Source organism: Oncorhynchus gorbuscha, linkage group LG23, assembly GCF_021184085.1.
Source record: "Oncorhynchus gorbuscha isolate QuinsamMale2020 ecotype Even-year linkage group LG23, OgorEven_v1.0, whole genome shotgun sequence".
Lineage (NCBI taxonomy): Eukaryota > Metazoa > Chordata > Actinopteri > Salmoniformes > Salmonidae > Oncorhynchus > Oncorhynchus gorbuscha.
Genome location: NC_060195.1, coordinates 25,600,127 through 25,615,126, shown reverse-complemented (window position 1 = coordinate 25,615,126; position 15,000 = coordinate 25,600,127). Strand labels below are relative to the sequence as shown.

The window sequence follows — 15,000 nt, the reverse complement described above, 5'->3', positions numbered from 1 at the left end:
TTTACCAGGTCATTGCCCCCTTAGTCCCAGTATTACAGGGTTTTACCAGGTTGTTGCCCCCTTAGTCCCAGTTAAACTGGGTTTTACCAGGTCATTGCCCCCTTAGTCCCAGTTAAACTGGGTTTTACCAGGTCATTGCCCCCTTAGTCCCAGTAATACAGGGTTTTACCAGGGCGTTGCCCCCTTAGTCCCAGTATTACAGTGTTTTACCAGGGCGTTGCCCCCTTAGTCCCTGTATTACAGGGTTTTACCGGGTCATTGCCCCCTTAGTCCCAGTTATTACAGGGTTTTACCAGGTCATTGCCCCTTAGTCCCAGTATTACAGGGTTTTACCAGGGTCATTGCCCCCTTCCCTGTATTACAGTGTTTTACCAGTTGCCCCTTAGTCCCAGTATTACAGTGTTTTACCAGGGTGTTGCCCCCTTAGTCCCAGTATTACAGTGTTTTACCAGGGTGTTGCCCCCTTAGTCCCAGTATTACAGTGTTTTACCAGGGCGTTGCCCCTTAGTCCCAGTATTACAGTGTTTTACCAGGTTTGCCCCTTAGTCCCAGTATTACAGTGTTTTACCAGGGCGTTGCCCCTTAGTCCCAGTATTACAGTGTTTTACCAGGGCGTTGCCCCCTTAGTCCCAGTATTACAGTGTTTTACCAGGACAGTCCCAGTATTACAGTGTTTTACCAGGGCCCCCCTTAGTCCCAGTATTACAGTGTTTTACCAGGGCGTTGCCCCTTAGTCCCAGTATTACAGTGTTTTACCAGGGCGTTAGTCCCAGTATTACAGTGTTTTACCAGGTTGCCCCCTTAGTCCCAGTATTACAGTGTTTTACCAGGGCGTTGCCCCTTAGTCCCAGTATTACAGTGTTTTACCAGGGCGTTGCCCCTTAGTCCCCCAGTGTTTTAGGGCGTCCCCCTTAGTCCCTGTATTACAGTGTTTTACCAGGTATTAGTCCCAGTAGTGTTTTACCAGGGCGTTGCCCCCTTAGTCCCAGTATTACAGTGTTTTACCAGGGCGTTGCCCCCTTAGTCCCAGTATTACAGTGTTTTACCAGTCCCAGTATTACAGTGTTTTACCAGGGCATTGCCCCCTTAGTCCCAGTATTACAGTGTTTTACCAGGGCATTGCCCCCTTAGTCCCAGTATTACAGAGTTTTACCAGGGCGTTGCCCCCTTAGTCCCTGTATTACAGTGTTTTACCAGGTCATTGCCCCCTTAGTCCCAGTATTACAGTGTTTTACCAGGGCATTGCCCCCTTAGTCCCAGTATTACAGTGTTTTACCAGGGCGTTGCCCCTTAGTCCCAGTATTACAGTGTTTTACCAGGGCGTTGCCCCCTTAGTCCCAGTATTACAGTGTTTTACCAGGGCCCCCTTAGTCCCAGTATTACAGTGTTTTACCAGGGCGTTGCCCCCTTAGTCCCAGTATTACAGTGTTTTACCAGGGCGTTGCCCCTTAGTCCCAGTATTACAGTGTTTTACCAGGGCGTTGCCCCTTAGTCCCAGTATTACAGTTTTACCCAGTCCCAGTATTACAGGGTTTTACCAGGTTTTGCCCCCTTAGTCCCAGTATTAAACTGGGTTTTACCAGGGCATTGCCCCCTTAGTCCCAGTATTACAGTACCAGGGCGTTGCCCCTTAGTCCCAGTATTACAGTGTTTTACCAGGGCGTTGCCCCTTAGTCCCAGTTACAGGGTTTTACCAGGTCATTGCCCCCTTAGTCCCAGTAATACAGGGTTTTACCAGGTCATTGCCCCCTTAGTCCCAGTATTTTTACAGGGCGTTTTAGTCCCAGGTGTTTTACCAGGGCATTGCCCCCTTAGTCCCAGTATTACAGGGTTTTACCAGGGTTGCCCCCTTAGTCCCAGTATTACAGGGTTTTAGGGCGTTGCCCCCTTAGTCCCAGTTTTACCAGGGCATTGCCCCCTTAGTCCCAGTTAAACTGGGTTTTACCAGGTCATTGCCCCCTTAGTCCCAGTATTACAGGGTTTTACCAGGTCATTGCCCCCTTAGTCCCAGTATTAGTCCCAGTGTTTTACCAGGGCATTGCCCCCTTGCCCAGTATTACAGTGTTTTACCAGGGCGTTGCCCCCTTAGTCCCAGTATTACAGTGTTTTACCAGGGCGTTGCCCCCTTAGTCCCAGTATTACAGTTTTACCAGGGCGTTGCCCCCTAGTCCCAGTATTACAGTGTTTTACCAGGGCATTGCCCCTTAGTCCCAGTATTACAGTGTTTTAACCCAGGGTTTTACCCAGGTCATTGCCCCCTTAGTCCCAGTATTACAGGGTTTTACCAGGTCATTGCCCCCTTAGTCCCAGTATTACAGTGTTTTACCAGGGCGTTGCCCCTTAGTCCCAGTATTACAGTGTTTTACCAGGGGTTTTACGTTGCCCCCCTTAGTCCCTGTATTACAGTGTTTTACCAGTGTTTTACCAGGGTGTTGCCCCATTAGTCCCAGTTTACAGGGTTTTACCCAGGGTCATTGCCCCCTTAGTCCCAGTTACAGTGTTTTACCAGGTCGTTGCCCCCTTAGTCCCAGTATTACAGTGTTTTACCAGGGCATTGCCCCTTAGTCCCAGTATTACAGTGTTTTACCAGGGCATTACAGTTCCCAGTATTACAGTGTTTTACCAGGGGTTTTACCAGTCATTGCCCCCTTAGTCCCAGTATTACAGTGTTTTACCCAGTAGGTTTTACCAGGGCGTTGCCCCCTTAGTCCCAGTATTACAGAGTTTTACCAGGGCGTTGCCCCCTTAGTCCCTGTATTACAGTGTTTTACCAGGTCATTGCCCCCTTAGTCCCAGTATTACAGTGTTTTACCAGGGCATTGCCCCCTTAGTCCCAGTATTTTTACAGGGTTTTTCCCAGTCAGGGCGTTGCAGTGTTTTACCCGTTTAGTCCCTGTATTACAGTGTTTTACCAGGGCGTTGCCCCTTAGTCCCAGTATTACAGTGTTTTACCAGGGTGTCCCAGTATTACAGTGTTTTACCAGGGCCCCCTTAGTCCCAGTATTACAGTGTTTTACCAGGGCGTTGCCCCTTAGTCCCAGTATTACAGTGTTTTACCAGGGTTTTACGTTGCCCCTTATCCCAGTATTACAGTGTTTTACCAGGCGTTGCCCCCTTAGTCCCAGTATTACAGTGTTTTACCAGGGTGTTGCCCCCTTAGTCCCAGTATTACAGTGTTTTACCAGGGCGTTGCCACCTTAGTCCCAGTATTACAGTGTTTTACCAGGGCGTTGCCCCCTTAGTCCCAGTATTACAGTGTTTTACCAGGGCGTTGCCCCTTAGTCCCAGTATTACAGTGTTTTACCAGGGCGTTGCCCCCTTAGTCCCGGTATTACAGTGTTTTACCAGGGCGTTGCCCCTTAGTCCCAGTATTACAGGGTTTTACCAGGGCGTTGCCCCCTTAGTCTCAGTGTTACAGGGTGTTAGCAGCGCGTTGCCACAGAGCCACGGTGTCCTTGACAATAGTGGTAGAGTTACTCTCCTCACTAGAACTGCCGATTTGGTCAGCACTGACAATGGTGTATATCATATAATTGTGGAGTGACAATCATTTTCTGTGCCATTTTGTTGCATTTTCCCCACTCGTTCTTAGTAAATTGTTCCCACTGCTGATTGCTTCCAATATAAATATTAAAACATAATTTAGAATTCCACAAGTATGTTTTATTTTATGGGATTTTTCCCTTTTTTTCATGCAGTCCTACTTATTTAGCGATCATTGCTGTTGCCTAGATGGGGATTTTCCACTGTTTGAATTAAGTCCAATCACAGATATATTACAGTTTTTCTCATTCGCTTTGTTCGCTGCCCTGGCCCCCCAATGGTGGAACAAACTCCCTCACGACGCCAGGACAGCGGAGTCAATCACCACCTTCCGGAGACACCTGAAACCCCACCTCTTTAAGGAATACCTAGGATAGGATAAGTAATCCCTCTCACCCCCCCCCTAAGTTTTAGATGCACTATTGTTAAGTGACTGTCCCACTGGATGTCATAAGGTGAATGCACCAATTTGTAAGTCGCTCTGGATAAGAGCGTCTGCTAAATGACTTAAATGTAAATGTAAATGTAAATGTGCATTTTTCGCATCATCCCTAACATGTGCAAAATAATAAGTGCATTTCTCAGAACAATTTGTACAAATTGCAATATACAATAGATATGTTTCTAAAGCTAGTCAGTCACTAAAAATCATTAGTACATCTCTCAAAAGTAAACATTCATGCCAGTGATCATGTCAGTGTCATCAGAATGATAAGTCATTGAGTCATTGTTCACGAACAAGGTCGTCAAAATGTTTAGGCATGTTGTCAATGTAACTGTGTACTTTGACAGTATTACCTGATGTAAACTTAGGCTACAGTTTGGATGACAGTTACTGTATTGAAAATGCACAAGGCTGCACTTCTATGGAATATATCAATAATATATGCCATTTAGCAGACGCTTTTATCCAAAGCAACTTACAGTCATGTGTGCATACATTCTACGTATGAGTGGTCCCGGGGATCGAACCCACTACCCTGGCGTTACAAGCGCCATGCTCTACCAACTGAACTACAGAAGGACCACCACAATTTCAGCAGTGCTATTTACTTATTACTGTATGTGGGTTATTGATTGAAAGAGACTGGACAACCCAAGAGGCACAAAGGGAAAAAAATGAAATTAGAAAGAAACACCGGAAACCACCCCTAAGGCACAACTTTGCCTGCAGCACTGTTGTGCTGTCTCTACAAATCCAGACGTTCCTGTCTGTCGACCCACATATTCTCATCCACATCACACCGGATATTTTCCCTTCCAATGCAACGTGGAAAGAATCTTTTGGAATGCCTTATCCATCCTCTGCAGGCGTCTACTGTGATGTCCTCACATGCTGCATCCATTGCAGCCAGCAGGGTCATCTATGTGTGTGGCTGACGATCGTACATCTTCCACCTCCATGTTGAAAATAACTCCTCAATTTGCTTAAGGAATGGTGAATAAGGTGGGAGGAATTCTATGAGCATCCTCGGGTGGGTCACAAACCATTGCCTTATGTTTGATCGATGGAAACTCACATTATCACAAATGACCACATACTTTGGCAAATCCTCTCTAAAAGACCCCTCTCATCATCAGGGATGAGTGCCCTGTGGAGAGTCTCTAAAAAGTTGAGTAGATGCTGGGTGTTGTATGGCCCTATAAGGGGGATATGGGTTAGGACACCATGCTCCGAAATAGCAGCACACATGGTGATATTTCCTCCCCGTTGGCCTGGCAAATCCACAGTAGCTCTGTGACCGATGATATTCCGACCCCGTCTTCTGCATGTGGGAGGGTTAACTTGATTCCAACTCCATTATACGCTATATCCCAGAACACACAGTTGAATTTGTTTTGGTAAGGAAGAGTGACATAACATGTAAGCATAAACTGCACACATTTCCATTGCATGTTCCTTCCACAGCAATGGAAATGTGTGCAGTTTATGCTTACTGTACTATGTATCACTATAAAATGTTGCTGTAAAGTAATTACATAGATATATGTTTTACCTGTACATACTGGTACCGTAGCTCATTAACTCTGTCCTCATCCCTTTGGAATGTTACACGGTACAGCTGTTTCATACTCATCTGGTTTCTATGCAGCACCCTGTCGATGGTTGAGATGCTAACCGTATGGATGTTTTCAAAGACATCGTTGTCTTCTATAATGGTCCTTTGTAATGTCCCTGAGTCTCATGGCATTGTTTGCTCGGACCATGGTGCAAATAGCCTCCTCCTGTTGAGGTTTGAAAAGGCGTCCTCTGCCACCGGTTTGAGGTAATCTTACAGTCCTATGTGGGGAAAAATACAGTGATGCATCGCACACTTTCACAAAAAATATGCGAACACACATTTTACTGTAAAACATACAGGTGGGTGCATCTAAGGTGCAGTATGTATCTGTATAGAGTATATTTCTGTATGCTGTGAAATAAAAGTGGACTACTGTAATATGAAGCATTGTAGGAAGTATACAGTATACTGCTTATATACAGTAACATTGCACTGTACATTGGTGGACATACCTGTTCTCTCTTCAAAACGTTTGAATTATTGAGGACACGGTTGATCTCCCAATATTCGACTGCACCCTTTGACCCGCCTCAGCCATTGTAAGGCTATGATTGACAACATGGTCTACAATAGTGGCCCTTGTGTCATCAGATATGCGCCTAAAACAAATCAAATCAAATGTATTTATATAGCCCTTCTTACATCAGCTGATATCTCAAAGTGCTGTACAGAATCCCAGCCCGTGTGGAGAGGAATCAGGCTATGATAATAATAATAATAATATGTGCCATTTAGCAGACACTTTTATCCAAAGCGACTTACAGTCATGTGTGCATACATTCTACGTATGGGTGGTCCTGGGGATCGAACCCACTACCCTGGCGTTACAAGCGCCATGCTCTACCAACTGAGCTACAGAACCCCCCCAGTCCTCTTCTGGCTGTGCCGGGTAGAGGAACCAGGCTATGAGGGGTGGCCAGTCCTCTTCTGGCTGTACTGGGTAGAGAGGAACCAGGCTATGAGGGGTGGCCAATCCTCTTCTGGCGGTGCCGGGTGGAGCCTATGTCCTCTTCTGCCTCTTCCTCTGTTTTGCCTTCCACCATGCACCCTTGCTCCTCTTCTTCCTCCTCCTCTTAGCTGTTGACCCTGTTCATTTCCTGGTCCATCCATTATTGGAAAATTGCAACTCTGTATTTACTCTGTGTTTTTGGTCTGTCTATATATGCTTGCCAATTGATTCTTCATGAGATGCACCTTTGAGAAATTTAGACAACTGGTTGATTGTTGGTTGAACTAACACTTTACATTCCTTCATGAGTGAGGGTCAATTTCACCTGCACGATTCATCAATTCACGTTTTTGTACAAAAGGTCTAATAGAAATGTGTAAAACTATGCTTGACAGTTTATGACAAATAGTTCAACAATTTTGCATGTAATGGCTTATGCAAGGAACTAATGCCTAGATGTTTTGAGGGGTAAGACTATTCAACAGAGAACCATCTACTAAATTTTGATCAACATGACATGAGCAATTGATAATGTGGAAAAAAGCTGACACTTGTACATTATCAATTGCAATTTTCTCAAAAGGAATAAGAAATTGCTTTAATGATGTGCACAAGTGACTAGATGATTTGGAATTTGGAAGTAGTTTCAAGAATTGCACTTTTGATCTAAGAAATGCACCAAAGCGACTGAAAAAAACTGTAAACCACGCTGCGTTGTGGTCATGTCCATCTTCCTCCTCTCTCCTTTATGGGGCTATTCAGTTTGAATTAGCCTCTTACAGGGAGAGTCCATACATGGCGTCACACCAGTGGCCCCTGTCTGGCGCTCCCACCACTTTCCTAAACATGCATGAACTGTAAAACCAGCGGGTCAGTCCGTAAATTCCATATTGAGGATCTGCTGCGATCAGCACCATCTCTAGTCCCCCCTAAACCACTCATTATCCATAATAGTACAGTAGGACCCCTGAACACAGTAAAACTCTGGAAAACGACCCTCCGCTCCACTCCACTTTCTCCGTCGTCTTGCCGACAGGATTCATCACATTATGTTTCTAACTACCGAACAGAGAGGGAACCATTAAAGTCCCAAATTGAGAAATAACAGGCACACATTTGGCCTTCCCGGAGAAGGCGGTGCAGAGGGGATGGGGGAGGTGGAAGGAGGTGGAGGGGGTGAGGTAGTGCCAGAGGGGTGGGATGGCTATATTACAAGATTAAGTCTGCTAAGTATGCAGTAATCACAGTTACTGTTGCTGGACAGAGAGGAAGGGAAGATGACTGCCGTCTACAATTACTGCTCTCTCTCTCTCTCTCTCTCTCTCTCTCTCTCTCTCTCTCTCTCTCTCTCTCTCTCTCTCTCTCTCTCTCTCTCTCTCCCTATACTGCTGTTGATAATAGTATTGATTTACTAAAGCTTATTACACACTGTTATGGACACACACCAGCACCTGAAGCATCATATGACCCACTACTCACTGCAGAGCAGGAGATATGGTATGGCATGTGTGTGAGTGTGAAGGGCACTACTGCTATTGTACTGCTACACAGACAGATAGATAGACAGACAGATAGATAGACAGACAGATAGATAGATAGATAGATAGATAGATAGATAGATAGATAGATAGATAGATAGATAGATAGATAGATAGATAGATAGATAGATAGATCGGCTCATTGTCCATTACTTGTGTTTTTTTGTCTTTCAATCATTGTGTTTCTTTCTTAGTCCTCTGCTTTATCTCAAGGTTATTTTTCTATTTTTCTACATGAGAAACATACTTTTTCTACTTGTGAAATTAGGGTATTTGTGTATTGTGGCAATTGTTCTTTTCTTTTGCAGCACCCTCAACAACAACAACATCACGCTCATCCCTCTGTCTAGCTTCAACCACATGCCCAAGCTGCGGACTCTGTGAGTATATGAGGATTATATGAGTCAACCATTGTGAAATGCCACCAAGAAGCTGAGTAGAAACAGGATCCATCTCCTTAATGAGTGGTTACCTCTCCTTTGTTTCATGCTTATAATCATTACGGCCCAATTACCGCCACAAGTTACAAATTCAAGAGCTCTGACTTCCTCCAAAAACAACATGATGCTCCTTCTTACACGATGTATACACACACACACACACACACACACACACACACACACACACACACACACACACACACACACACACACACACACACACACACACACACACACACACACACACACACACACACACACACACACACACACACACACACACACACACACACACACACACTGTTGTCGTTGTTGTCAACAACCCCTGGCAACCCTTGTTCTCTGATGATTGATTGGGTGGGCCTCTCCGGTCGCCAGGGCAATGGAATGCCAGCACACTGGAGTTCCAGCCTGAAGCCCCTGCTGAAAAAAATAGCGAAGACCAGCACTGGCTGGTGACCAACCTTCATTGGGTTTTTGCTGGTGACCAGCCTTCATTGGGTTTTTGCTGGTGACCAGCCTTCATAGTTGTTTTTTGCTGGTGACCAGCCTTCATTGTGTTTTCCCTGGTGACCAGCCTTCGCTGTGTTTTCCCTGGTGACCAGCCTTCGTTGTGTTTTCCCTGGTGAACAGCTTTCGCTGTGTTTTCCCTGGTGACCAGCCTTCGCTGTGTTTTCACTGGTGACCAGCCTTCGCTGTGTTTTCCCTGGTGACCAGCCTTCGCTGGGGTTTCCCTGGTGACCATCCATCGCTGTATTTTTGCTGGTGACCATCCTTCATTGTGTTTTTGCTGGTGACCAGCCTTGGCTGTGTTTTTGCTAGTGACCAGCCTTAATTTATTTCTTTGCTGGTGACCAGCATTCGTTGTGTTTTTGCTGGTGACCATCCTTCGTTGTGTTTTTGCTGGTGACCAGCCTTGGCTGTGTTTTTGCTGGTGACCAGCCTTGATTTATTTCTTTGCTGGTGACCATCCTTCGTTGTGTTTTTGCTGGTGACCAGCCTTCATTTATTTCTTTGCTGGTGACCAGCCTTCGTTGTGTTTTTGCTGGTGACCAGCCTTGGCTGTGTTTTTGCTGGTGACCAGCCTTGGCTGTGTTTTTGCTGGTGACCAGCCTTAATTTATTTCTTTGCTGGTGACCAGCCTTGTTTTCGCTGTTGACCAACCTTCGCTGTGATTTTGCTGGTGACCATCCTTCGCTGTGTTTTGGACACATAAGCTGGTCACCAGAATATCCTGGCCACCTGCAAAACAAGCAGCAAGTCATTTTATGCTGGCTTGCAAAGCTAATACTTCCTCTTTTTACAATCATTTTGTTCGTTCAATTTTGACAGCCAAAAAACATTGACATTTTCACACGTGGCAGATATGTTTTAGCAGTACATTTCAATGATGTTTAAAATGTGAAAGAATCTGATCTACAATGCACCCACAATCTGCATTCAGAATGACTATCAGGGTTTGAACGAGTGTCACCAGTGTCCAAAAGCACAGCGAAGGCTGGTCACCAACAAAAACACAGCATAGGCTGGTCACCAACAAAAACACAGCATAGGCTGGTCACCACCAAAAACACAGAGAATGCTGGTCACCACCAAAAACACAGAGAATGCTGATCACCACCAAAAACACAGAGAATGCTGGTCACCACCAAAAACACAGAGAATGCTGATCACCACCAAAAACACAGAGAATGCTGATCACCACCAAAAACACAGAGAATGCTGATCACCACCAAAAACACAGAGAATGCTGATCACCACCAAACACAGAGAATGCTGATCACCACCAAAAACACAGAGAATGCTGATCACCACCAAAAACACAGAGAATGCTGATCACCACCAAAAACACAGAGAATGCTGATCACCACCAAACACAGAGAATGCTGATCACCACCAAAAACAGAAAAGGCTGGTCACCACCAAAAACACAGAGAATGCTGATCACCACCAAACACAGAGAATGCTGATCACCACCAAAAACAGAAAAGGCTCGTCACCACCAAAAACACAGAGAATGCTGATCACCACCAAAAACACAGAGAATGCTGATCACCACCAAAAACAGAAAAGGCTGGTCACCACCAAAAACACAGAGAATGCTGGTCACCACCAAAAACACAGAGAATGCTGATCACCACCAAAAACAGAAAAGGCTGGTCACCACCAAAAACACAGAGAATGCTGATCACCACCAAAAACACAGAGAATGCTGATCACCACCAAAAACAGAAAAGGCTGGTCACCACCAAAAACACAGAGAATGCTGATCACCACCAAACACAGAGAATGCTGATCACCACCAAAAACAGAAAAGGCTGGTCACCACCAAAAACACAGAGAATGCTGATCACCACCAAACACAGAGAATGCTGATCACCACCAAACACACAGAGAATGCTGATCACCACCAAAAACAGAAAAGGCTGGTCACCACCAAAAACACAGAGAATGCTGATCACCACCAAAAACACAGAGAATGCTGATCACCACCAAAAACAGAAAAGGCTGGTCACTAGGGAAAACACATGGAAGGTTGGTGTACCAGCATAACCAGCTAGACCCTGCTGGTCAGACCATCTTGACCAGCATCCGACTAGCACTAACCAGCTTGACAAGCACTGACCAGCATAGACCAGCGTGGACCAGCTTGAAATTTACGCTGGTCTATGCTGTTTTTTTAAGCAGGTATTGTCTTTGTCTCTGTCCTCTGTGACCGGTGCATTACTTGTTTACTGTACCCACTCCACTTACACTGTCTCCACGACCACAATCAATTCAAATCATTCCACAGTGTTCAACCTCACAGGATGTTTCCATTCTGTGGCTGACCTTGTGTATTAGCAGTGGGCTCTGGGGTTCTTATGACCATGTGATCTGAGTGTTTCACTGCTCAACGATCCAGTGACAACAGTAAACACAGGTCTGATCTGTTTGGGCCTGGGTCTGGGGATGCATACATACAGACAGATAGACAGACTGACCTTGACACCCGGGGCTCATCTCAGAACCACAGTGGCCCTGCAGTGTCCTCACCCCCAGAACCCCAGTCATCAGCTCTTTTCCTGCCTGCTGCCGGTACTCCTCTGGGTCCTGAGGTCTGAGGTCTGCAGGCCAGGAGCTGTCCACTCCCCCTGCATTAGGACTACGCTATATGCTCCCCGGCTCGGCAGTCTGCTCTGGAAAGCCTTCCATCCATCAGTCCCCTCAGACAGGCTTAGCCCCAGCCCCCTCACCTCCTCCTCCCCATCGCCTCTCCGCCTCCTCGCCTCCCCAGGATTGAATTTGCTGATGCTGTGATGGCCAGCCTGCTGCTCCCTAGCCAGTATTGAATTATCGGAGGCTCCCTCTACTCCCCCCTACTCCTCTTGCTCCCAGTTCCTTTGTATTGAATTTTCTGGCTCTAATATCCCTGAGATCTCTGTATTGAATTTGCTGCTCGTAAAAACAACTTATTAAATCAAATGTTTAGAAATGTCTGTAATCCATTTTGCAGGGATGGGGCGATGTAGTGATGGGATGGAAGGTGGATGACTCCGGGTTTCTAATGAAATAGCTTGGATTACCTAGCTCTGCACCCTCTCTCTATCTCTCTCTCTCTCTCCCTCTCTCTCTCTCTCTCTCTCTCTCTCTCTCTCTGTCTCTCTCTCTCTCTCGCTCTCGCTCTCGCTCTCGCTCTGCACCCTCTCTCTATCTCTCTGCCTCTCTCTCTATTTCTCTCTCTGTTTCTCTCCCCCAACGCTCTCTTTACGAGCTTTGTCCAGCAGCCATTCAATTAGATCAAATGATATCACCCCATGGTGCTTTGCCATTCAATCACTCCAGACAAATAGAGTGTGAGGCCTCCTACTGCTAAAGGGGTAGCCAGTCGTTTTCACAGTGTGTGTGGATCACTGGATGAGATGAGTTGCCTTTTTGTGCAGGCTCTGAGGATGAACATGTGCACCTAGCTCACCTCACACACACACACAAACACACACACATGTACACACACACACATCTGACCACAGAGTGGTGGTGTATGAGCCCTCTGCTCCATCTCAGTGTGGAGCTCATCCCCTACATCCGTCCATCTCTCTGATCCCACTGGTGTGTAATTCATCCGGAACAACGGGAGGCTATAAACTGGATTTATAATGGGAAGAGCTCCATTAAAACTACAGCCCACGCTGCTATCCTCAATGAGCAATTCCTGTCCCCTAACCGGATCACACCCCTATTTCATTTGCAGACTTTTTGTAAAGGGTATAGAGCCTGTTTTATTTGCTGACATTACTTTTTCTCCCCCCTCCCTCCCTCCCTCTGTTTCCTCTCCTCTCAGCTCCTCTCCTCTCGCCCCGTCGGTCCCGTAATGGCTGTTGTGAGATAGGGATTTAGCCCCAGTGTATCGTGTCCTGTCCTCTTCTTTGAGGGAGGGAGAACTTGAGGAAAAGAAGGTGTTGGCCAAGAGAGAGAGACCATTCTTGCATCTGCAGAAGGATACATATTAGATACAGATACATATTAGATGCAGATACATATTAGATACAGACACATATTAGATACAGATACATATTAGATACAGATACATATTAGATACAGACACATATTAGATACAGATACATATTAGATACAGATACATATTAGATACAGATACATATTAGATACAGACACATATTAGATACAGACACATATTAGATACAGATACATATTAGATACAGATACATATTAGATACAGACACATATTAGATACAGATACATATTAGATACAGATACATATTAGATACAGACACATATTAGATACAGATACATATTAGATACAGATACATATTAGATACAGATACATATTAGATACAGACACATATTAGATACAGATACATATTAGATACAGATACATATTAGATACAGACACATATTAGATACAGATACATATTAGATACAGATACATATTAGATACAGATACATATTAGATACAGACACATATTAGATACAGACACATATTAGATACAGACACATATTAGATACAGATACATATTAGATACAGATACATATTAGATACAGATACATATTAGATACAGACACATATTAGATACAGATACATATTAGATACAGATACATATTAGATACAGACACATATTAGATACAGATACATATTAGATACAGATACATATTAGATACAGATACATATTAGATACAGACACATATTAGATACAGATACATATTAGATACAGATACATATTAGATACAGATACATATTAGATACAGACACATATTAGATACAGATACATATTAGATACAGATACATATTAGATACAGACACATATTAGATACAGATACATATTAAATACAGATACATATTAGATACAGATACATATTAGATATATATACATATTAGATACAGATACATATTAGATACAGATACATATTAGATACAGACACATATTAGATACAGATACATATTAGATACAGATACATATTAGATACAGATACATATTAGATACAGATACATATTAGATACAGACAGGGGTGGCAGGGTAGCCTAGTGGTTAGAGCTTTGGACTAGTAACTGGAAGGATGCAAGTTCAAATCCCCGAGCTGACAAGGTACAAATCTGTCGATAACAGAGTTAACCCCCTGTTCCTAGGCCGTTAACTGATTGCCTAGTAAAATAAAAAATAAAAAAGATACAGACACATATTAGATACAGATACATATTAGATACAGACACATATTAGATACAGATACATATTAGATACAGATACATATTAGATACATATTAGATACAGACACATATTAGATACAGATACATATTAGATACAGATACATATTAGATACAGACACATATTAGATACAGACACATATTAAATACAGATACATATTAGATACAGATACATATTAGATACAGACACATATTAGATACAGATACATATTAGATACAGATACATATTAGATACAGATACATATTAGATACAGACACATATTAGATACAGATACATATTAGATACAGATACATATTAGATACAGATACATATTAGATACAGATACATATTAGATACAGATACATATTAGATACAGATACATATTAGATACAGATACATATTAGATATAGAAACATATTAGATACAGATACATATTAGATATAGAAACATATTAGATATAGAAACATATTAGATACAGATACATATTAGATACAGATACATATTAGATACAGACAGGGGCGGCAGGGTAGCCTAGTGGTTAGAGCTTTGGATTAGTAACTGGAAGGATGCAAGTTCAAATCCCCGAGTTGACAAGGTACAAATCTGTCGTTCTGCCCCTGAACAGGCAGTTAACCCCCTGTTCCTAGGCCGTTGTTCTTAACTGACTTGCCTAGTAAAATAAAAAATAAAAAAGATACAGACACATATTAGATACAGATACATATTAGATACAGATACATATTAGATACAGACACATATTAGATACAGATACATATTATATACAGATAC

The 15,000-nt window shown here is 43.7% G+C and overlaps 1 protein-coding gene across 1 annotated transcript in view; it reads left to right on the top strand.

The window, feature by feature from the left end:
• LOC124010774 (slit homolog 3 protein-like) overlaps nucleotides 1–15,000 on the top strand; it is a 444,233-nt gene that overhangs the window by 251,380 nt on the left and 177,853 nt on the right. Inside the window, exon 8 of the mRNA XM_046323430.1 lies at nucleotides 8,402–8,473. Coding sequence (XP_046179386.1) covers nucleotides 8,402–8,473 — 72 coding nt within the window. The remainder of the gene's footprint in view (nucleotides 1–8,401; nucleotides 8,474–15,000) is intronic.